Here is a 25692-nt window from a genome sequence, read left to right on the forward strand (position 1 = left end):
ATTTTGGCTAGAAAGGGTGGAGACCAGCTCACCAGTGTCCAGTTAGGCCCTGTGCTCCCCAAACCTCAACACTTTATTTTGACAGGGCTCTTTTTCTTTGTTCCTATAATCAGAAATACTATTGACTAGCTGTATCCCCTTTGCTGAAGATAAACCTCTTTAAGCTCCTGATTCTTTGAGAGCAGGTTTACACATCAGGAGAGTGTTTGGGGTGCTTAGTTTCCAGTCCAGACCTCTAATGTAGCACACAGGGCACTATTTTGATTCCCTTTTAGTTCCATAGAAAATACTTGCTGATAAGATGCTTTCTCTGGCCCTTCACTTTGAGTGAGGATGAAAGCTTGTATGCTCCTTCAAACCCCGGGGCTGAGGGACCACATGAGGAGCTGGTTTAGTGACTTTGGGTTTTCGTAGAGACTGATTTGGATTTCAGTGGTGGTGTCTTATTTCAAACATGATTTCAAGGAGATAGTGATCTCAGACCAGCTTACATCTTGCCTCAAGACTGATGCTTCACATATGCTGGGCCTTGCTTCTTAGACAGTGAGTTTTGAAAGCTGTGCCACAGATGCAAAAGCCTCCTTCATCTAGTTAAGTTCCTGGTTAGTCTCTTAAGTAGTCTTGCCTCTGCCTGTTACATCTCAGGATTGTCGGATGGCAAGACTTTCTGGTTTTTTCTGCTCTTCCACCCGTGGGCACAGCCCAGCAGTGTCACTAGGTAGCAGAATCAGGGAACAGCTGTGTCTCCACTGGTTCTTGGACAAGAATCTCTAGGACAATCTGTTGCAAGTGCTTTTTGAACCTTCTCATCAGCCCTTTTTTGAACCACAGAGGAGACAGGAAATCATAGCTTAACTGAGGGTGTGTGGATGCAGGGTGGAAAGTCCTTACCAGTGTCTATCTTAGAGTACTGGAACTTGAACCTTAACGACCGAAGTTCTTTCGGGTGTGTACTTAACCTCTGCTCTGTCACACAGGTCAGGACCCTGTCTCCCAGGACTGAGCATTGCCTTAATGTGTGGGCCTTCAGGTTATGTGCCTCTGTGTGGAGATGGATTTTCATCCTAACAGTACTTGAATTTGTATTTCTTTACTCATTAGGTTTATTCACTCTTTCTCTCTGTCTCTGTCTCTGTCTCTCACTGTCTCTGTCTCTCATGGATCGTTACACCAATAGAACCTTTAATGATAATGAGAATAGTCAGTATTTTTTTTCACCATCCTTCTATCCAGTATGGAAGTCAAGAACCATGTGTGGCTCCTGTGCATGACACTTGGCTAGTGCAGATAAGGAACCAGTTTTTAATGTTGTGTGTGTGTGTGTGTGTGTGTGTGTGTGTGTGTGTGTGTGTGTGTGTTGTGTAGACAAGATTATGTCAGTGTCAGGGGGTCTTTCTCTATCCCTTCTACCTGCTTCCCTGCACTAAGTTTACAGAAGGTGCTCCCATTCCTTCATGGGCGTGAGATCCTAACTCAGGTACCCATACTTGTGTGCCATGTCCTTTACTGCCTAAGCCGTCTCTCTGGCCCTTAAGTCGTAATTCTAATGAACATAAATTGAAACATCCACGTGCACGTAGTAGCTACTGAAGTAGACAGTTCAGGAGGGCTCCTTGCATTTGAGGAGCTTAGATTGCATTTGTAAGGAAATGGAGGGACTTTTTATGCAGTACCGACAGCACAAGCGAGTATCCATTAGAAATCTCTCGCTGTTCTCTCCGTTTCCTCCCCACCCCGTTTCCTTACCAGAGCCGACTGTTGTCTCCAGAACCATTGAATATATGTGAAAAGTGTAGCATGTATGTTTTTTCTTAGTGTCTTTTTAATGCAGAAGTCTTATTTTACCCACTGTCTGTTTTGGTTTTGCTTGCCTGCCTATCTACCTATCTACCTAGATAGCTCAGTCTAGACTTGAGCTCCCGAATTCTCCTACTTTAGCTTTCTGAGTGATGGAGATATAGATGTCTATCACCACGTCTGGCTGTTCTTTGTTTTCTTCCTTCCTTCCTTCCTTCCTTTCTTTCTTTTTCTTTTTAAAATTAACTATGTTTCTTATTATTTATCATCTATTTGGATAAATGAGACTGCCTCATTATTTTAAAATGTATTTATTTTTATGTGTATGAGGGTTTTGCCTGCATATATGTGTGTGGATCATGTGTGTACCTACTGCCTGTGGAGGACAGCAGAGGGTATCAGAGCCAGTGAAACTTGAGTTACAGGTTCAGGCCCCATATGGGTGCTGGGAACTGAGCCCAGGTCCTCTGCAAAGCAGCCAGTGCTATTAAGCAACGAGCATTTCTCGATCCTCAAATAAATGTAATTCTTAAAAAGGGTGTGTGTGTGGAGAGATGGCTCAGTGGCACTGGCTGCTCTTCCAGAGGTCCTGAGTTCAATTCCCAGCAACCACATGGTGGCTCACAACCAGCTGTAATGGGATCCAGTGCCTTCTTCTGGTGTGTCTGAAGATAGCGACAGTGTACCCACATACATGAAATAAATAAATCTTAAAAAAAAAAAAAAAAAAAGAGTAGAGACCAGAACCATTAAAAGCTGGTAGTACTCTCCTATTTAAAAGACAAGATCTCAGTAAGTACCCCTGCTGGCTTGGAAATCACTGCATAGACCAGGCTGGCTTCTAACAGATCCACAGACCTCTGCTTCCCAAGCACTGGGATTAAAATCATGCACCATAATGCCTGGTTGTATTTCCCTTTATTTTATGTTGATGTCCAATCATTTTAACTTGTATTTAATGGCTCTATATAATCTAAAAAATTGTAAAGCTGTGCCAGCACTTACCTGGACCCAAGGGTGAGTTTCTGGAAGAAAACGGGCGTTGCAAGGTCAAGGGAAGGAACAGGTTTTGACACATTGCCGTCCCATGGAGTTTGTGGAAAGGTGTGTAAGCTGGTCCAGGATTTGAGAGCATCTGCGTCTGTACAGCCTCACTCCGTGGGCTATGATGCATTTTTGCTGAGCAAGAGTGTTGTTGCTAATGAGAGGTGAGAGCCTCAACCCATGACCTTAGTTTGCCTGTGTCTTACTGTGAGTGAGGCTAAGCATCTTTTCAGGGGTTGAAGAGCTGATTTCATTCCCTTCCTGAGTTCTCCAGGTCACTTAACTCACTTTCCCTACGGGCTCTAGGCCTGCAGGGGCTTTCCATACTCTAAGGAAGCTGTCTACTGCAAGATGTCTGTTGGCAACTTTTGACCTTGTTTATGTGCTCTCCCCAAGTGGACTTTAAAAAGTGATTTTATGTATCAACTTATTACCCTCGTAATACTGATATATTATTTTAACATGTTTTGTTATGGTCTCTGGAAGTGTGTGTGTCTTAGAATGGCCTACTCCATGGGAGACATTTTCAGAGTTATTGTGATTTCATCTAGATGTTTCCTGGTTTGTTTCTCATGTTTAATGCTAACTTGTCTGATAGGCTTTTGGGTCTTGGGCCTAACTTCCCCTCCCATCTCCTCACACTTTGCTGTGGAGTTTTTGCCTTCCATTCCTCTAAGCCCTGTTTGTGAGCATTTTGACCTCTGCTCACTGGTCACTCCTGTAGCAGGATTGCCTCCTTCACCATGGTTATCTCCCCCTTCCCCTCCCCCTCTCCTTCTCTCTTTGCTCCTTTTAGAAGGTAGCAGTTAGGTGAGCCCTAGTCCAAATGAGGAAGGACAACTCTAGATCTTTACGTGAGGCGATTCATTAAGCTTTGTGGCCCGTGCCTCTTCAGACCGTGCTGGTGGTGGTCAGTCCATGTACCTGACCTGTTGACACTTTCACCTTAGACCCTTTTAGCCCTCCCAGGCTTAAGCAGTTATCTAGATGCCCTGCCCTCTGTGCACTTTTACCTAGTTGGGGAGGTGGCTTGAGCTAGAGGTGGACTATAAAGTCGTAGGATATGCAAATTTTCTGGGTATTGAGAGAGCTCTTTGCTCTACCACAGCCAGATCTAGCTGGCTGCCAATACATCCAAACATATTATATTCTTCATGATAGTTTAATGATTTGTTATTTTACTTCCTGTGATCACAGAACCTCATTTTCCACTCCTGCCAAAGCCAGCGACATTAGGAGTCTGCTCCTTGAATAGTAAGTGTGAATTTTTAATATATTAGAGTATCTAAAACAGGATTGACCTTCTCAAGGCTGGGCCAACCTGTGAGGGCCGCCTGTGCTAAGTGACGAAGTACTTGGGGGAATGGTGTTCAGAACGTCAGGATACAGTCTAAAAGTTCCTGCTGTTGCCAAAGACCATCCTGAATCTCTGATATAAAGTGTGTCTAAACAGGAATGACAGTGTTCTACTGGGGAATGTGTCGCTGGAACCAGCCCTAGAGGCAGGGAGTTGTTTATCAGTTAGCTAGGAGAACAGGATCAGAGGGGACAGAGCAGGAAGCAGTGTACATGGGTCAGGAAGCTGGCTTGTTGGGATATAAGCAAGACATGCGGTGAGTTGATAGTAGGAGGCTGAGTTAGGACCATATGGGATGACTCTCGTTTTATCTGAGGGTGTTAAACTCAGACTGCACAGCTGGATCCTTGAAAGAACTAAGATGAGTCTCCCAGGAGCTGGTGCTGGAAGGATGCCTCGTGTATCATAACAGCATCATGGAGGAGGAGCCAGGAGGGCCTGGTTCCAGTGTACAGCGAAGGGAGCAAGTCTGGCTTGGACAGTTCAGTATCTGATGTGAATTGCTCTTATCAATAGTCCCACTAAACTCTGAACCAAACTGGCCTATTCAGTTGCTTGTAAGGGGCCATCCCAGTGTGACTCCCTGCTGTGTGTTCCTGAGTGGGTGTGCCTATCTACTTGTGGCTTTTGAGTGCTTGAAAGACAGTTATTGTAGTTCAGAAGTGAACTTTGGATTCTACTAAATTAGTATATTATGTAAACTTACTGACCATCGAACCTAGGAATGCATACATGTTATACAAGCACTTTGCCACAGAAGTTATTTAAACTTACATGACAGATTTCCACAGACTCAGACAAATTGATCTCTGTGCTGGTGTCTTCTCACGATTATGTTTCTCATCTAATAAACAGATATGAAGAATGGAAGGTATGTCGGCACTGAGGAGGTTAGATGGATGGGGGAACTGTCAGCAGAAACAGTAAGAGCTGTGTCAGAGGCGTAGCTTAGTGTTGTGGACTAGTCGAGCAGGCGTTAGGGAAATGTGAAGGAAAACCTGTATCCTGGGAGTGACAGGGGAGAGAAAGCCTCTAGGATTATCCAGGAGAAAATGAGGAGAATGTTGAGGTGCAGCTGTTGGAGCTACAATTCCAGAGTAGGAATGAGCTCAACCCGAGTTGAGGAGACCAGGTGCTCGCAGAGACGGTGGAGGAGAACAACCCAGGGCTGTCTTAGCTGTAGCTCTTCAGGGAAACGTTCAAGACTCAGTTTCTCTTTCCAGGAACTAGTTCAGGACTCTGTGGAGATGCAGCATTATTGACCAGCCAGACTGCACTCAGATTTTAAGAACATAGTTTTTCTCTTCCTATATTCTTTTCTTTATAGTGTTTTAACTGTAATATTCTCCCCACAGTGGGAATTGAACTTGTTCTACCACTGAGCCATATCCCCAGTTCCATCAAATTGATTTTGTGAGAAGATCCTGCTAAGCTGCCCAAGCTGGCCCGGAACTTACTACTTAGTCTAGGAAGTCCTTCAGTAATAAATGATCCTCTAGCCTTGCGTTCCATGGAGCTGGGATTATAGGTCTGTGTCATGAGGTGTAGCTAAAATCTGTATTTTTTTAGGACTAGAGATATGGCTTAGCCCTTGATCACTTAATTGTTTTTGCAGAATACCAGGGTTCAGTTCCCAGCACCCTCGTGGTGGCTCATGACCATTTATAACTCCAGTTCCTTTCAGGAGATCAACCACCCTCTTCCGGCCTTACTCAACAGTGCATCCACATGGTACATAGGCATACACGAAGGCAAAATGTCCATATCCACAAAATAAAAATAACAGTCTCTTTCCCTCCCCCCGCCCTTGCTTTTTGAGACAGGGTTTCTCTGTAGCCCTGACTGTCCTGGAACTCATTCTATAGACCAGAGGCAGAGATCCACCTGCCTCTGCCTCTCAAGTGTTGGGATTAAAGGAATATGTCACCACCACTCAGCATAATAAGAACTATTTTTCCAATGTTAAGCTTTATGGGAAGAATTTTTACATTTCATAACTAAAGAGATATAGCAGCATCGAGTAGTTTTTAAAACACACCAGGAGGCATAAGGAATGAACAAGATTGCAGAGGTTGTCAGTGAGTTAGCGTGTGTGGACGAAGTTCTGCAGAAGTTTAGCAGGTGTCTGGGAGGTCGTTGAACTCCAGAAAGTGCTGCATGGGAGAGGCAGAGGCATGAAGTAGGAAGGCCTGCAGGGAGGGAGAGCCGGAGGCATGCTGCTTACCAACCAGGTGCCCTTCTCATCATGGTTTGAGAGAGAGTGGGAAAAAGATGTTAACGAGCACGTGCTGGCACAGGAGAGTTAGACTCCATGGAGACTGCTCTTTTTGCTCTTTGACTGTGCTTGTTACCATAACTGGTCACAGTTACTGTCTTTTGTTGTAAAAGACATTATCTTTTACAGATGCTGTCTTTTATAGACAGACCAATGTAGCAATAACAAATACCACCAACCCTCGCTACCGCCGGCATCATACAGCCACACGGCATTTTCGGGGTATTTTCATCTCAGCCGGACTCGCAGACTCTCTATCCCGGAGCTCTCAAAGCGTCTTCATCCGACTCGCTAAGTTTCCAATTTTTATCCCAGTCTGCCACCAACTCTCTGGTCCCAGCAGTGGCCACCCTCTCCCAGTAACCCAGTAAAACCAAAACTCTTGAGACTTGTAATTCATCAGTCAGATTTATATCAGTAAATTCTCACTCCACAAAATACAGTAAACTCAGAGCCAACTGATATTGATATAAACTGCCCACCTAGATGAGACTGTAACAGTCCATCCCGTATAAGACAGTCACAGCTCCCTGTGGCTATTAAAGCCACACAGAGATGGATTGTCTTCTCTCTCCTCCATCTTGGCCTCCTTCTCCTCTCCAATCTCTCCTGTGTTTCCAAAACTGTGCTTTATTTTTTCACTGTCCAATCACAGGCCTCGCCTTGTCTTGTGCCTGCCCTCACCTGCATAACAATCACAGACCAAGACTAGTTTGTCAGATTTGATGGACTCCAGATGGTTGTCCAGATATCCAGCCTTTTGGCACCGTAATGACACTGTTGCTACTGTGTGGGCTGTAGCTGGGAATACCTGTGACTCGAGGGGCAGGTTGGACGTGTATAGAAGGCAGGAGTCAGTGAAAGTGTTTCTGTCTTCTGTTTACTCTTGTGTATTGCTTCATTCCCTGAAGTGTGTCATTGCTCAAGATCCTTAGCATTCAAGTCGGGGGCATTAGAGAGTTCTGAAATGCCTGATTTCTGATCCCAGTGACTTCCCTCATGCAGGACTTATTTGGATCTACAGTCTGCTGGATCTCCTGTCCAACCTCTATCCAATTCCTCTCCATTCTCGTTTACAGTGACAAAGGCCCTGAACATACAGCTCCTGTGTTAACATGTGGCAGCGGAGGCTGAGTGTAGGCTCTGTTCTGGAGCGTGGCTCTGTGACTCTCCCCACTGACGGCAAGACTGGCCAACTCTTCTTCCTTCTTCTCCTCCTCTATTTTGTTCTTTTTGGTTTTGTACAGAGAATAAATTCTCAAATTCGCTGATTACATCGAAAGTCAAACAAAACCACAAAGGCATATATTGAGGCAGAGCCATAACCACCTCCTGTCCTGTGCACCGAGCACAGTCACCTTTCCTCACCCTGCGCTGCAGGGTTCCTGGGTCCTATTTATACCATAGATCAGTGGAAAGACTAACAAATATTATCTGGTAACAAGAGCCGTCCATTTAAATGCTTCTGGGAAACTGTAAAAGGACATGAGATTTATGGGAGGATTAATTAGATCTGGTTCTTTGATTGCCTGATTAACTCTAGAAATGTTAAATCACCAGATTAGGTAGACAGGGGAGGAGAGTGGGGTCTCAGAGCAGATGTGTAGAAGAGGTGGGGGCTGGAATGCCCCGAAATCTAGTGCCCCTCCAACCGGTGACTGTGCCCTACCATACAACAACTTGCATACCACAACCTCAGAACCACACACCAACCAGTTAGCATTTCCTTTGTTTTCTTGCAGAACCAGGGATCAAACCTGGGACTACACATGGTAAATGTCTACCAGTTGTCATCAACCAGTATCCCTGTCATCAACCAGTATCCCTGGCTCTGCCATTAAGAGCCAAAGAATGGTTCAGTGGTAAAAGTCCTCACTGCCACACATTATTACAGAAATTTGAGCTGCATATTAAACCTGCAAATTGTTCTCTGACCTCCACATGTTTGTTGAGGCATGTTCCTGCCTCATGACACACACACACACATACACACTACACACATACACACACACTACACACACACACTTACATACACACACACACACACACACACACACACAATCTGTTGAAATAAATGATCGGCAGACTGGAGAGGTGGGTCAGCAGTTCAGGCACTGGCTGCTCTGCCAGAAGACCCAGGTTCAATTCCCAGTGCCCACAGGGCAGCTCACAACTGTCTGTAACTCCAAGATTTGACACCCTCACGTACACATACATATAGGCAAAACACCAATGCACATAAAAACAAACTCATTAAAAAAAAACAGGTGCTTATACACATATACACACTGTTAAGATAAATGGTGGGAACAGTGTCACTGGCTAACTAAAGACTTCCAGGAGTTCCCAGGCACAGAGATCCACTGAACTTGCTGTCCTCAGAGCTGCTATCTGGCTTTGACAGGACTTGACTGGCAGAGATAAGTTGTTTAGGGAGTATTAGTATTGCCCAAAGCTATATGCCACTGAAGCCTGACTTAAGCCATGTGCCACTGAAGCCTGACTTAAGCTATATGTCACTGAAGCCTGACTTAAGCTATATGTCACTGAAGCCTGACTTAAGCTATATGTCACTGAAGCCTGACTTAAGCTATGTGCCACTGAAGCCTGACTTAAGCCGCCAAGCATTGTCCTATGTATGGGGCCATAGTCTGGAAAGTTACATAGTCAGGTAACACCTTGATGTGGTCTTTTGATTTTTGGTAATTAGTAGTCTTTGTTCTTAAGGTTTTGTCTTTCCTGTCTTTAGTGTCCTGAGTCCTAAGGACGTCTTTAATAAGCACCAGCAGGGTAGAAGAGCCTCCCAAAGGAAATCTAGGCATCATATGTAGTGAAGGATATTGCAAAGATGGAAAATGTTGTCTGTTCTTTGTCTCAATCAGTGGCTCTCAACCTTCCTAATGCTGTGACCCTTTAATTCAGTTCCTCACATGGTGGTGATCTCAACCATAAAACTGTTCTGTTGATACTTCATAACTGTAATTCTGCTACTGTTAGGAATCATAATATAAACATCTGCTATGCAGGATATCTGATATGTGACCCCTGGGAAAAGGTCATTTGACCGCAGAAGGATTGTGACCCACAGATTGAGAACCACTAGAAAACATGGCAGTCAGAAAGCATAGGTTACTCGGGGCCTGGCTTTGTTTGACCTTGTCTTGGAGAGTGTATGGGTTCTCTGGGGAAGCCCAAACCTTGTTAAGTTGATCCTGCCACACAAGAGTTCCTTCTCTGAAGATGGATCCTAGTAGAACTCCCTTCCACAGCAGACAGCAGCAGAGGAAAGTTCTTCTCTCTGTCTGCCTACCATCTCCAGTATCAGACCTCGTGATGACCATGACCTTGGGCATCACATGTTCTAACTTCTAGACTGCAGGGACATTGTGTAATTAACTCCCCAGCTCAGGAGTCTGAATCACAGTGGCTCTTGGCACGTTCTAAGGACATCCTGTGATAGGGACGTTATCTTAAAGTTAAGTTCTGGTTCCCATCAGTTCACATGAGAATCACAACCTACAGCCTGCAGACTTTTACACATCTGTTCTGAGCTATACCTCTTTCCCCAGCCCCTGTACCTTGAATATAATAGGCAACTCTAAGGGGTTTTGTAATGACTTATTTTCTGGGGAAATTTTCAGTCTCTTGTAGCATTGTAGGGAATGATTTTCCTTCCCTAAAACACGTTACACAGGATCAATCCCATCTTGTAACCTTGCTTTTCTTTAGTCTGTTTGTACTTGTGTTTGCTTTGTGCTGTTTCAGGCACTACAAAAGAACATACATTGTAGCCCAGCAGGCCAGTGACTGAAGCATGCTGGGAAAACTGCTTCTGGTGACTAAGCAGCTCAGAGGACAGGAGCATGAGCAGACCAGGGTGATGTCTCCCTGCTGCACTGCTTCATCTGTGAAATGGGTGTTACTCCTCTACTCCTCTCTCATGTGGTTATACTTTTAAATTTTAAGTACATGGGTGTTTTGCCTCCATGTATGTATGTGCACAAGTCCGTGTCTGGTGCCTGAGGAAGGAAGAAGGAGGCACCAGATCCTCTGGAACCAGAGTTTCAGATGGTTGTAAGCCCCATTGTAGGCACTAAGAGCCCACACCAGCAAGAGCCCCTAACCACGAAAAATCTCTGCAGCCCTTCTAGGCCTACCTAAGCTACATAATGAGTTTCAAGGCAGCCTAGGTTACATAGTGAGGTCTGTCTCAATCAATTAATCAATAAAAATAAATGATTTCAAACTGAAGAAAACTGGAAGGGATGATACATCATAGTTGTTTTATATATGTTACTTTCTCCTGAACTTTTAGGGCTGAGTAGTAGATACCAGTCTATACAGAGTCCCGCCTCCGCCATCCCTCCCCCACACCCCCTCATAGCCTGAGCACTGTCGCACGACTACTGTCTGGTACCCATTAGGTTCTGGGGTATCTCCAGCCACCCTGCAGTGTGCACTGGAGTGTTGATTTTCACTTTTTGAAAATCCTTCCAAGTCAGCCTGGTCATACCTCCCTGCTACGGTTAGTTCTGCAGGCACCTGTCTCCTGACTCAGGGTCCTTTCCTTTTTGAGTGTTTTGGTTTCAATACCCCTGCCCTCTCTTCAACCTCTGCAGGTGTCAACAAGCCTCAAGGAGCAGGATGGATCTCGACGTGGTTAACATGTTTGTGATTGCGGGTGGAACCCTGGCCATTCCAATCCTGGCGTTCGTCGCTTCTTTCCTCCTGTGGCCTTCAGCGCTGATAAGAATCTATTATTGGTAAGTAAAGTGTCACAACATTGTCATCCCTCTTTATCCTGGCCTGGACATTGTTTGTCATCTTGTCATGAAATATTTTTAACCTAGAAAAGAAGGACATACATCTTGTTTTGAAATCTTTTTAAAGTTTTTAAAAATAAGTTATTTTATAATAGTTATTTTCATGTGTGTGGGTGTTTGCTTGTGAGCATGTCTATGCACCCACAGAAGCTAGAAAAGGGTGTTGGGTGTCCTGAAGTTGGAATTATAGATACTGATAGCCTGCCATATACATAGTCCTCTGAGACAGCAGTGAGTGCTGCTAACCACTGAGCTATCTCTCCAGCTTCTCTTTTGAGTTTTAAATGTTCTTGAACTGGAAGCGGCTTCAAAGCAGATAGAATATTTCTAGTCACTGAGACATGCCTCGGAAGCACTGGGAGCCCTCAGTGGCAGGAGCACATGTGGCAGACTCTGGAACTCTTAGGTGTTTGACTGTCTTCTTTGGGTTTGGGCACAGGATCTCAGTATGTAGCTGTGGTTAGTCTGGAATTCTGTGTAGAACAGGCTGGCCTCGAACTCACGGAGATCTGCATGCCTCTGCCTTGGAAGAGATAGGAGTGAAGGCATGCTCCACTACATGGGTGGCTGAGCATGATTTTGAACTCAGGACCCTCTTGTTCCTGCTGCCCAAGTGCTGGGGTTACAGGAGTGAGTCAACACACCTGTCTTTTAAATCTGTATTTAGAAAGTGATATAAATGCTTCTACTGAAACATGAAAAACTTGCCATGAACTCTAAGTAATGAATAAAAGTAAAAGTAAACATAGTTACCTGTAGCAAGCTTTACTACTTTGTGGATTTTTCTTCTCCCATCTTTTTTCAGTTTCATCCCGTATTATTAGATAGGAGAGAAAGAAGGATAGAGGAAGGGGGAGAAGGAGAGGGAGGGAGGGAGAGAGGGAGAGAGACCTGAATCTCATTTCTTTCCTTTTGTTTCTTTGAGCCCAACTGCTAACAAATCACAACCACCTCTAAATTACCACCAACTACCAACCCCGCCTATCAAGGGTCTAGCATTTATATACCCTATGAAAAATTCTCAGAATTCTAAAACTCACACAATTGCAGAAACTGTCTGTACCTGGGAACATCATGCCTCTACGAGAGCATGAGGCAAGTCATGGTTAGCTGCTGTGGATAGTCTGAAACAGCTCCATTTCTCCACACCTGGGATTAAAACATGTTCTTAAAACATTTCTGTGCTTTTTAAAGTAACCACAATTCTTGAATTCTTACTACAGTTACCTTAAATAGTCATACTAAATTTTCGCCTAGTTGTTGTTGCCCATCAAAGGACAGAACCCAGGGCCCATGCATGTGGACACGGCCTCTGGTGCTGACTTGTAGTCCTAGGTCTTAAAAATTTAGCACTTGGAAAGACAGTGCTTCATTGATTTTTTTTTCTGTAACACTGATGAAGTGATTATGAAATAGACCCGGTTCTTCTCCATACTGTGCATAAACCCCAGGAGATTTATGGGGCAGTTAGGGGAGTCTTTCAAGAGAAGGGTGCCAGGAGGTGGATGCCCTCTATCTGCTCTCCTTTCTGGCTCCCTTTTGTTTCACTGGCTCATGGAATTTTCCACCGGCTGCTCAGGCTCCAAGCCTTGGAAAGCAGCAAATAGGACAAAATGGTTTATGGTCTTTCATTCTTTCTGCCTTTTCTGTGTGGGTGAAGCTGCCACCTCCTGGGAGGTGACCCTCCTCTTGCATTGACAAATTAGACCTCTAGCTGCGTGAATTCTACTGTCCTTACTACATCACCAATGCTCCTGGGTGGTCCTGGCCATGTTGAGCTCAGAGCCGTGTCTCCACTCCACGGTCCTACCAAGGTCCATGCTCCTTTGCACACAGATGCCATCATTAAGTGAATGGGCTTGAAACAGAATGCAGTCTGCATGTGTACCATGACATGCATATGGCTGAATGAAAGTGTATACAGTTGAGTGGTTTCATTGTATTTGCAGTTTCATACTATCATGACTAAGTAACACAGAGTTCACACTAAGTAAATGTGTGATCCTCCTGCCTCAGCCTTCCCACTGCTGGGATTACAGGCTTGTCCCACCAAGTTCCATGTGCACTATCTTGGGTGTCAGTACTTGTTTTTTTTATTATGGTTTGCAGAATGATTTTTCGTTGTACCCACCTCATATTAAGAGGGTTTGCACTTCCCAAACCCTTGTTGATGGTTCATTCCCAATGGAACAGTGTTGAAAGGGCTGCAAGAGAGCATTAGGTCATTTAGAGAGATTAAGGCTGTTCTGCTGAGATTGAATTCATGACACATGGGAGTTGGTTGTGGTAAGTCAAGGCAGCACCTCATAATTTGTTTTTAGTATGTGGCCACTTGCCCTTTGGCTTCTTGTCATGAGTTGAAACAGCAGAAAATCTTGACCAAAAGCCAAACAGAAGTCACACCATCTGCTGGCATTCTGCTACAGAGAAATTGTCTTGGGGTTGGGGGAAAGTAAGGTCTGGTCAGGGGCCTTGGACCTCTCCTCATAACCAATGAAAGATCTATCACTCTTCAGAAGGAAGTACCGGGGCCTCCAGTTCTTGATGTATTCACCACATTTGTGGAGCCAGCCTTCTTTGATGACAGATACCTTATTTATGGTGTCAGCATTAACACGCTGTCACCTAGCTTGAGAGAGCTCAGGGCAGCAGGACATGCAGGAGGCCCCTTGGATATAGTACAATCTGTCACCCTAAGAGGCCACAACCCAACACCTTTGTCATATACTACCTGCAGTGGATACAGTCATTGAGAGGACCTTCCGTGTAGACTCTCCAGATAAGAGATTCAGAGTGGATGTGAGCTATCCAGATGGTAGCCAACAAGCATGTCTGAAGCAGTGGGGCCCAGGTGGGGATGCCTTGAATTACAAGTGTGGCTCCCCCAGTGACTCTTCTACATCTGAGATGATATTGACAGGTAGCTGTCAACAAGGCACAGGCCAAAGTGACCATGAATGACTTCGATTATCTCAAACTCCTTGGCAAGTGCACCTTCAGCTAAGTCATTCTAGTTCAAGAGAAGGCTGCTATTATGTCATGATGGTCCTGCTGAAGGAGGTCATCATTGCAAAGGATGAAGCTGCTCTCACAGTCACAGAGAGCCAGGTCCCACAGAATACCAGGTACCCCTTCCTTACAGCCCTGAAGTACGCCTTCCAGACCCACGACTGCCTGTGCTTTGCGATGTGTGTGCCAATGGGAGTGAGCTGTTTTTATGGAGCAGAGATTATGTCAGCTCTGGAGTACTTGCACTCAGGGATGTGATGTACTATGACATGAAGCTGGAAAACCTTATGCTGGACAGAGACAGCCGCTCAAGATCACTGACTTTGTCTTGTGCGAAGAGGGCATCAGTGATGGAGCCACCATGAAAACCTTCTGTGTTACCCCGGAGTACTTGGTGCCTGAAGTGCCAGAGGACAGTGACTACAGCTGGGCAGTGGACTGGTGGGGGCTGGGCGTGGTCATGTACGAGATGACGTGCGGCCACCTGCCCTTCTACAACCAGGACCGTGAGCGCCTCTTCGAGCTCATCCTCATGGGGGAGATCCGCTTCTCTCCCTGCTGGCTGGGCTGCTGATAAAGGACCCTAAGCAGAGGCTCAGTGGAGGTCATCCTAGTGATGCAAAGGAGGCCATGGAGCTTCGGTTCTTTCTCAGCATCAACTAGCAGGATGTGGTACAGAAAAAGCTCCTGCTACCATCAAACCACGGCTCACTTCAGAAGTGGACACAAGGTAAATCGATGATGAATTCACCGCCCTGTCCATCACAGCCTGGGCACGCTGTAACTGGACCAGTGGACACACTTCTTCCAGTTCTCCTACTCAGCCAGCATCTGAGAGAAAGCAGTCCTCTGCCACCAGGACACAAGCATGGCCATCATCCACTGCCTGGGTGGCTTTAAAAGACAAAACAAAACAAAATTTAAAAAACTATTTTGCCTTTTGGTTTGTTTCCTTCCCTGTCCCCTCATCCCATATCCAGGTTCTTCTTTGGTTCTTGCTCAGAGTTAGTGGTCCTGGCAGCTCTGGCCTCCCCTCTGTTCCTAGATGAGGACTGGGGACCTGCCCAAGGACAGGCTGTTGGGAAGATAGAGAGTGAGGTCATTAATCACCACCAGCCTCCAAGAGGGTGACGTGGGGAGCCTGAATTTAAAGGCAAGCCAGCAGAGGACACATCTAGAAGTCCCCACCCCAGCACTCAGCAGCCTTCTATGCAGCCATCTGGGCATCTGTCTGCTGCCGCCCCACCTGGGACAGAAAAGCAATAATGTCCAGGGACATGCAGAAGCCATTGGAAGCTGAGGGATCTGGGTTTGGTTCCATGGAGAATGGAGTCAAGACCTTGGATCTTCATGGGGGGGATCCAGGATCAGGAGCTGCCTCCTGAGCCTGCCTCTTCTTCCCAAGCTGCTCTCTTAATTCTCGATAAAGCAGGAGGAACATTTGGGGCCTTCCTGCCCCCAGCCAGGGCTTCCTTCTAGCCAGCCTTGCCTCCCGCTGGGCCCCTTTGGATGGCTCCGTTCTCTGCCTGGGGCAGAGGGAAACCAACCTTGGTGGTTACATATCTCACACTGAGACAGTATTGGGCCCCTTGGGCTTGACGGGGGTCTGAGAGGGGACAGAGATGGGGACAGAGATGGGGACAGTGTCTCTGGTATACAGTGGGGTGGAGGCCGCCTCATCTCCAGGGCCCCTGTTCTGGAGCCTTAAAGCGAATGTTTGAGTGAGAGTTGTCAGTGCTGTGGGTGCGAGTGTGCACCCTGACCTAGCAGTGAGTGTGTCAGGCTCCTGGATGCTGGTGCCCACAGCTGCATGCAGCACTGTGTGGGTGGGCTCAGGCCTCAGCCCCAGCCTGAGTGCTGGTCCCGTGGGCTGCAGCAAGTGCAGCCATTCGCCTGCTGCTCCGGCCATGCCTCTCCTTCAGTATCTCTGAGTGTTTGAAAATGAGTTTTCCTGGTTCTGCTCTCCCACCACACCCCCAGAATAGTCGGGTTTCAGAAAGGCAGTACGGTGGGGCGGCTGGGGATGGTTATGGGGGTCATCTGCTTTTTACCTTTTATGTGTGTCTGTTTATCAGAGAGTTTTCTGCCATCCCTACTAGCCTTTCCTTACTCGCCATATTTGTACGGTATGAGCAATAAAGACACTCATTTCAGACCAGGAAAAAAAAAAGAAGTCATACGATGGCTGGTACTTCCTAATTTCTATAACGGTGGTTCTCAACCTTCCTAATGCTGCAGCCCTTTAATACAGTTCCTAGTGGTGGGGTGACCACAACCACAAAATCATTCTCGTTGCTACTTCATAGCAATGTACTCTGGCCTACTGTTATGAATCATAATGTGATATCTGATACATAGGATATTTGATGTGCCACGCTGCCCCAGGTAGAGAACCACTGCTCTAGAACCATTAACCTGAATACACTGCTTTCCTTTACAAATCACCCAGTCTTTAGGTTTTCTTGGTTTTTGGGTTGTTTTATTTTGTTTTGTGTTGTTGTTGTTGTTGTTGTTATAGAAGCAGAAAACAAGGCTAGCATGATTCTACCACATTTTGATTATCCCTCAGCTGTTGACCATGGGTTGTTCCCATCTTTGGCTCTTCTTTCATAACAGAACTGCAGAGCAAACAGTTTGCTTCAATCAGCAAATGATACCACCCAAAGCCAGAGAGTTCACTGAGCAGAGCCTGTAGCCCCTGGTGGTCAGTGTGACTGAATGGTATCCTAAAGCCTGTCTGTGCCCAACACCCAGCTCCCAGCACTGGCCGGCAGACACAGAAGAAGACTAAGCTAGTTGAAGAGGACGAAATCCTGGCATACTTATTGGATCACACCAGATGGCATGGTGACACGAGGGATTGAGATTTTAGTAACAGCTTCTGATGCTGTCCCAGAAAGCCACCAGAAGTCCCAGGAGTAGCTTCCTCTGCTGCACTGGAAAGCACGGCCCATTTCCTTCTATTCTCCTCGCTGCAAGAGGCATTTGCATGGTGCTGCCATAGGACCAACAGCTTTCTCACGCCTCACTTACACTCCCTAGTCACACTGTTCCAAAGGCCTTCGTCTGCTTGGCTGCCTCTCATGATTACTAGTGCAGATGCCAACATGGCTGGGCACTCAGGTGACTTTTTAATATTGTCACACTAATAGGAACAACAGATGCTAGAAGCCGCCCTGTGGCACATACTATTTGGGCAGAAGGGCTTGAAATCATTGAGCATCCTGACTCCCTCTAGGATCTGCCCAGCTCAGGAACCAGAGACTCATGTCCTCTACAGGCCATAGCTAGTCTTCTTGGCAGCTCTCTCTGGGTCTGAGTATTCCTGGAGCACAGCCAACCCCTCTTGATATTGTCATGGCTCCTGCAGAAGTGCCAAATGTTTCCCCATGAGTCAGCAGAGGGCACAGCTGTGGCACTGTGGCCATGCTGTGTGATGGGTCCTGTTTCTGGTTCCCACTGCAGAGTATAAATAACAAGACTGGTCTCACTGTCGAAAAGTCTGAGATTTTCTAAGTTTCCTATTGAAGCTTGGTCATGAAACTGAGGTTAGCAACCATACCAAATCATTTGGTTATATAAATAAAATATAAAAAAGAATGAGAATTAAAAATAAAGATATAAGTTATGTTTGCAAATGACGGGATTGTGTACATAGGAAGTCTGGGAGAATCTATAGATAATTAGAATAGGGAAGTTTGGGGGTGGGAAGATGGCTCCATTGGCATAGTGCTTACCACATGAGAATAAGGACCTGAGTTCTAATCTCCAGCACCCATGAGAAAATCTGGGTAAAGCTGCATACATCTGTAATCCTAGTATTGGAGAAGCAGAGATGGGAGAATCCCTGGGCTACTGGCCACTATTTTAGCAAAATCAGTGAGAGACTATGTTTCTTTAAAAATATGGGGAAAAGCAATTGAGAAAGACATCTGGTGTCAACCTCTGGCCTTCACAAGCACATACACATAAATACATGCACCCACACACATGATACATGTGTACACACATACCAAAAGTGAACTTGGATGAGTTACTGAATACAAGATCAGTAACTAGAGCTAGAGAGATGGCTCATTGTAAAGGTCCTGGGTTCAATTCCCAGCACCCACATAATGGCTCCTATCTATCCTTAACACCAGTCCCAAGGGATCCAACAGGCACACAGATGGTACTCATACATGCATGCACAATATTGATACACACAATATATATGGACCTAAGAAAAATCAATAATCAAAATCAGTGGCATGAATACCCGATAATAAATCTGAGAAATAACATGGGAGCTAAGAAGATGGCTGTTCAATGGATAAAGGTCCTTGCCACACAATGCTGATAAACTGAGTTGGACCCCTGGAAACCAGAATGGAAGCAGAGAAGTGACTCCCGAACGTTGTCCCTTGACCTTCATATTCTCATGGTAGCATGTGCATACACATTTTAAAAAGAATGTAAAAACGTTCCACATAGAAATATAAAAAGTAGTCATGAGAGGTAGTTGACGACACCTAATTTGATAGAATATACCATATTTGTGGGTTGAAAGGTTTTCTTCTTGTATAGATGTCTTATTTTGTACAACAGCCCCTAAATTAAGTGGCTAATCATCTTAAATCCCAGTAGGTTTTTCTATCCGCATTTGATGAGCAGTGGTTTGGTTTGATTAGGTTTTGGTCAACTTGATATAAACTAGGGTTATCCATGAAGAAGAAACTTCAGTTGAGAAAATGCCTCCATTAAATTGGCATTTTCTTGACTAAATGATGCTATGGGAAGGTTCAGCACACGGTGGGTGGTGCCAGCCTGGGCTGGTGGTCCTGGGTTTGATAACACACAGACAGAACAGGTCAGTAAGCAGCACTCCATAGGCTCTGCTTCAGTTCCTGCCTCTGGGTTCCTGCCTTGGCTTCCCTCTGTGGACTGTGCCCCAGTCCTTTCCTTTCTAAGTTGCTTTTGGTCATGGATCTCTACCTCAGGAATAAAAAGTGAATTAGGACAAGTAGATTTTTTTATAAGTTTAGAAATGTTTAATTTTTTATATGATCCTTCAAGTTGGCATTAGCCTCATTTTACAGAAAAGACTAATGAAGCACTCTAGATTAGAACTGACCTATTTTCCACAAGGGGCAGGGTGAGCTGAAGTTAAGGTATTTTGTCTTCAGTTTTAATTTTTATTAGCATGTGTCATCTAAATAGTTAGGATGAGTTTCCTTATGACAAATTTGACATATCTGTAACATTTTGATTTTGTTCTCACCTTGTCACCTTCTTTTGTCCCTCCCACTCCTGCCCATCCCTTTATTTTCCCAACTAGTCTCTCTCCTACTTTCATGTAATAAGTGCGTTCTTATTTTCTTAAAGAGATATGTGTTTTTATTTTATATGTGAGTATTTATCTGCATTTATATGTGTTATCACATGTGCGCCTGATGCCCATGGAGAGCAGGAGAGGGAGTCAAATGCCCGGGAACTGGAGTTACAGACGGCGATGAGCTGCCGTGTGGGTCCTGGGACCTGAATCTCAGTCCTTTAACCAGTGCTCACAGCTGCTGAGTGTTCTCTCCAGTCCATCTAAGCGGACTCTTGATAAAGAAAGGTAAAGGGCCAGTAAGCAAGACAGTCTTGAAGAGTTCATCTAGATGATTTATATTACTAGCTATCAATTATAAAGCTAAAAGTCAGTGCGGAACAGGCCCAGAGGACAAAGAGAGCAATGGACCAGAGGTACTCAGAAATATATTCATGGCAATATGGAAACTGCACTGTATTAACAAGATATCTAGACTCAGGGTAGGGAGGGTAATTTTTACCTTTCTGGTAGACAGAATTATTAAATTATGCTCCTCAAAGATGCTCCCACCCCAGAGAGCTGTGACTATGACAGCATATTTATCTCATGGTCATACTAAATTACAGTCAGTGCATGCTCCATGCAGCTAATTCTAAGGCAGGGACATCATCACCTCAGCCCTTAAAAGCAGAGAGATGCAAATCTCCATCATGACTTGGGGATGCTGTTTATTTGAGCGGGAGGGAGCCATCCAAGAAGAGCGCAGGTAGGATGGAGCCAAAACTAAGAGCTGACAAGGACACAGGGATGTTCGACCTGCACCCAGGAGGAACAGAGTCTGCCAGCAAACTGAGTGAGCTTACAGCCTAATGACAGGCCACCCGGCTGAGCTCTTCACTGTGAATCCCTGAGCAAGGTGCCTAGCCAGGATTATGTCTTACTTGCACTGGTGACCTAATGAGGAGTGGCTTTAAATTCCTCTACATCTGTGTTGTCGTGTAGAGATAGAAACACTAAAAACGGCTCCTTTTGTGCAAGTTCACATGGCACACAAAAATCCAAGCCTGGTACATTGAAGCTCTATGTAAAAATGTTCAACAAATCATTATTTTAAAAACACAGAAATGCATTTTCTTGACAGCCAAGGTAGGCAGAAGCATGGCATAAAAACTTCTAGCCATAATAAGTATTCAGTTTAATTGTATCATGTTAAATGAAGAAATATTGTTAACCAAAAAGAACACACTGGCATATAGTTCAACAGTGAGTATGCCCAGCATGCACTGGGCACCGTGCTAATTTTTCTCCCCAAAGGAACACTATTAGGGAATAAAAATGCAAACCACGGGGTACATATTTGTAGTAAGTCTGTGTGTAAAGAACTTACAACTAGCATATATTAAGAATTCCTCCTGTAAGTCTAAAAAAAGTGCATATAACCTAAAAAATGGGCAGAAAACTCACTTTACATAGATGGTATCCATAGCCCATTAGCATGAAACGAAACCCTTTTCTGGTTCCTTGGGCATAGAGACACTTGGAACCACAAGTGAATCTGTATTTGGAAGGCTGAGCAAGAGAGTGGAGCTCAAGTGTTCAAATCTGAACGGAAAACAAAGCACAGTGAGATGCTGTTACCTGCCTATCAGCAAGGTTAAAGGTAAAAGCAAACAAGGGTCAGGAGAGCTGACTTGGCGGTTAAGAGCACTGGGTGCTCTTCCAAAGGACTCAGTTCAGTTCTCAGCTTCCGCGCAGTGGCTCACACCATCTGTAACACCAGCTCCAAACGATCTGATTCCCTTTCCTTCCCTCTGAGAGAAACCAGCATGTGGTTCACAGACACAGAGGCAGGCAAAGCATCTGCACACAAACAAATAAATATACTTCAAAAAACAAAAACCAACCTGACAGGTGGTAGTTGTGCACACCTTTAATCCCAGCACTTGGGAGGCAGAGGCAGGAATTCTCTGTGAGTTCAAAGCTAGCCAGGACTACATAGAAAGACCCTGTCTCTAAATAAATAAGTACATATAAAATTAAAAACTTTGTATTTCATCAGGAATACAGGAAATGCCAGCAGTGAGGGTAGACCAGACAGACCCTGATACCAAAGGGGGAACTGACTCCTAGGAAAGACTTATCTCACAGTGTGAGTAGCTTAACTTGTAGCTAAGTCTATGCATTGTCCCCGGCTTTGTTTCAACATTCCTGTATATTATATAAGGACAGATAGAGAGGGGCTGGGAATTTTTCTCTTCCAAGTTCTGGCCAAAACGAAACCAATCAAAATTCTTTTACCAGTTCCTGCTTCCTGAATGGTTTTGTTTTGTTTTTATTTTTAGGAAGGCTAGCAAGGGACCTAAGAGTCCAGTGGTGTAAAAAGATATGCTTTATTGTATGTTGATATCTTAATTATTAGTGAACTTCACTGTTTTCTGTGTTTTACAATAATCTTTCTTCTATCCTGAGTTATCCTTTCATTTGTTTTGCCCAGTGTTGAATTCAGTTTTTAGCGTGGTTTGTAGCTGTGTGTCAGCTTTTATAAGGATATCAGTCCTGGCTGGGGGCGCAGCTCAGTGGTACAGTGCTTACTTAGCCTATGTTGAGCCCTGGCCTTGTCCCTAGAGAAGCAGAGATGACAGCAATCTGTGGCTATGATATTTGTCACAAGTATTGCCTCCAATTCTTTCTTTTAATCTTAGCAGATGGCATAGTTGGAAAGATACTTTTTAAAATATAATGCTACTTAGTATTTATCAAATATCACCATGTGCTGGGTCTTGAACAAAAGTTGTGTGGACTGGGGCTGGAGAGGTTGCTCAGTGGTTAGTGCCGCTTCCTGTTCTTCCAGAGGATGGGAGCTCAGTTCCCAGTATGGGTCTCTGGCAGCCCACAGTGGCCTGTTACTGCAGTCAGTGCATTCAAAGTGTTGCACTCACATACACATGCACACATTCAGACACTTAGGCACACATGATAATAATAGTAATAAAAGCAAAGCACGCATAATAGTGACAATAATAAACACTTTTCATGTGGATTGTCACATTTAATATTGGTCATAGCCTTGGTGCAATGCAGTCCCCCCCCCCCCATTATCGTCAATGAAGAAATATATGTTCAAGGTCACGTAGTCAGGCTGGGTTCTGAATGAACATAGAAACTAATGGTTACACAGCCATTACTTAAAGAAATGAAATATGCCTGCTTTTCCCTATGGAAAGCCTTAGGCGAGACAGTTCATTACTGTTTTAATGGTTCGATGCAATTTTATGACTGTTTTAATGCAGCCATTGCAAAAGGATAGAAAGAAATCCAGTCAGAACCCCCTGCCCCCTCCGCTCCTTGCTTCTCACTTCATTCTCTGTCTCCAACCCAGACCTTGGGAGTGCCTTGGATGTAAGCCCCCAATTTTGTCTGTAGATACAAGTAAACATGAATATATGCTTTAACTCCCGCTCAGTATCACACAAAATATTACTATACTTTTGATGACTTGCTTTTGCAAGACTGGGCAGCCATTATAGTGTAGAGCCTATTACAGAGAAGCTGTCCGGATGATTCAGTTATCTTTCATTTTTGAAGAGATTTTTCATGCTGGAAGTTCAATTTGTTTTGATGGTAATTTCATATTGAAATGGACTTGAGTCCAAACTGCAGCTTTGCCAAGGCTTATGTAACCAACAGAAGCTGAGCCCTCAACCAGCCACTACTGTATGCGGAAGAAAGCCAGAGGGCTCAGTTTGTGCCAGTCCTGAGTGGTCAGTTTGAGCCTCAAGAGCTGTCTAACAAAAGGTCATTGTGTGGGGTTTGCTGGTTTGTTTGCTTGCTTTTGTTTTTCACTCAAGGGTAGTTTTTTTTTATCATTTCTAATTTTTCCTCATCTTTATTACCATATATTAGTTATGCACCGTGAGGCTCATGATGACCCTTCCCACAAATATGTGTAATGTGTATGATCCTGTTACTCTGCTGTCTGTACATTGTTACACACACACACACACACACACACACACACACACACACCCTGCTGGTCCCCTTCTTTCCAAACACATGTGTGACATACTTCTCTTCCTAGTGCTCCTCGAGGGTAAAGGACAAAATCTGGAAGAAGCGTCTGCCTCACCTCTCAGTAGGATCTCTAGAGAGGACCAGTGCCCTCCTGAAGCATGTCCCCTGAGTGTGCCCACATGTGCCTTACTTTCTCCATCCTAGGTACTGGCGGAGGACACTGGGCATGCAAGTCCGCTATGTGCACCATGGGGACTATCGGTTCTGTTACTCCTTCCGGGGCAGGCCAGGACAAAAGCCGTCCATCCTCATGCTCCATGGGTTCTCCGCACACAAGGATATGTGGCTCAGTGTGGTCAAGGTAACTTCCAGATGCTTCTGCCTGCAAAGGAGAGGGGTGGGCAGCACAGTTCAGGTTCACTGTGAACGTTAACAAAGACCCTTTTGGTGTTGCAGAATTAAGTGAGTAGTATTTAAAAACAAAAACAAAACCCATGTCTCTGGAATCTTCTCACCTTGGGGATATTTTTAGGCAGGGGTAAGGATGGGTGTGAGCTAACAAGGCTCCATCTCAGAACTGCCTTGATGCTTGAGGTTGAGCTTTTCCCAAAACTGTTAGTTCTTTTAAATTCTATAATTCTTCTCTCCTTTCCCTGTCTATCCCCAAGCCCCCTCTTCCTTCTGTTGTTTGTTCTTTTTTTCTTTTCCTTAACCATTTAAAGAAACAGTCTAGATTTAGCAGCTTTTCAGAATCCCTTTTTGTCACTTGAGACTGTTCACTTGTGTGGCCTCTGGCTGTCCTTTGAGAGTGACCAGCTGGTGGGGAGGCCCCGGCTGGCACTCGCCTTGAGAGCACAGCATCCTGAGTTCCTACTTCAAGGGGTACAGTATCTGAGAGATCCAAAGTGTCCCTAGAGGACTGTACATGTCATTGAGTCACCTGTGTTCTTCTCTCATGGCATAAGGACAGCCATCTCGAAGTCTTAATGAATTCTTTTCATCGACTCTTCAGTAAACATCTCTGATAACTGATGTTTCTCAGATTCCTGGCTAAAGTTGGTGCATCTTCTAAACAGAATGGAAAGGAAAATAAGTATCTCAAGATTTAGACTCTGACGGAGGAAAAAAAAGTTACTGGATAACAACCTTGTGGCTTTGGGGAACAGCACTGGAGCTGGCCAGGGCTCTGGGAACCATCCCTTCTAGCTCCAAGACAACAGCCCCATGGCTGGAGGAAGTATGTCGGGAAGGAGAGGAAGTAGTACTGAGCTAACGGTGTTAAGAAGCTTTAAGATGCTGGGCCACTGAGATGGCTCGGAGGGAAGAGAGCTTGCCATGCAAGCTCGATGAGCTGACTTTGATCCCTGGGAGCCACAGAAGGTAAAGGAGAGAACTGGTACCTAAAGCATCGAGGTAAATAAAAACAAAAGCAAAGTTAAGCCCCAGATGTTAAGTTCACCACCCTGCGTTTGGCATCATTCCATCCTCCCGCCCCCAAGTCACCCATGAGCCTCAGCCTCTTTGTATCTGTGCACCAGTCTGGGGCTCCTCTCTATACTTATTCCTGAGTATCATATAAAACACATGGAGGCTCAGAAAGGGCTGCCTCCCCAGAGACATGGGCAGGCACATCTTTTGTAGTTTTTGTAAATGGCATACTGACTGTCGGTCTGGGTTTTCAGTTCCTTCCGAAGAACCTGCACTTGATCTGTGTGGACATGCCTGGCCATGAAGGTACCACCCGCTCCTCCCTGGACGATCTGTCCATAGCTGGGCAAGTTAAAAGGATACATCAGGTAAGCAGGACACTCCATCTGAAGTCCCAGGTAGCTCCCCAGCACATGGCCAGTCCCTAGTACATTCTGTCTCCAAGTGATTGCAAACAAAATGGCAGCCTAGAGACATCTCTGGCCATTTAAGGAGGGCCAGATGCTTATTACAGATGCTTTTCCTTTAAGCCTATGGAACGTTTTTGTTTTATATTTTGAAACAGGCGGTTACGTAGATGAAAGGTGACCTTGAACTTCTGATTCTCTTGCCCCTACCTCCTAAGTGCAATGATTACAAGACGATGCTACCAGGC

General features: G+C 45.0%; 1 protein-coding gene and 1 pseudogene across 2 annotated transcripts in view; both read left to right on the forward strand.

Annotated features, from left to right (window-relative positions):
• ABHD6 (abhydrolase domain containing 6, acylglycerol lipase) overlaps positions 1–25692 on the forward strand; it is a 48389-nt gene that overhangs the window by 8732 nt on the left and 13965 nt on the right. Inside the window, exons 2-4 of the mRNA XM_080926225.1 lie at positions 11093–11236; positions 23814–23970; positions 25292–25405. Coding sequence (XP_080782351.1) covers positions 11118–11236; positions 23814–23970; positions 25292–25405 — 390 coding nt within the window. The 5' untranslated portion in view covers positions 11093–11117. The remainder of the gene's footprint in view (positions 1–11092; positions 11237–23813; positions 23971–25291; positions 25406–25692) is intronic.
• On the forward strand, positions 12371–15436 carry LOC308428466 (RAC-beta serine/threonine-protein kinase-like; annotated as a pseudogene). Its single transcript has 3 exons — positions 12371–12391; positions 13995–15085; positions 15351–15436. The product of its transcript is annotated as an RAC-beta serine/threonine-protein kinase-like (transcript).

Source organism: Micromys minutus (genome assembly GCF_963924665.1).
Source record: "Micromys minutus genome assembly, chromosome: 12".
Taxonomy (NCBI): Eukaryota; Metazoa; Chordata; class Mammalia; order Rodentia; family Muridae; genus Micromys; species Micromys minutus.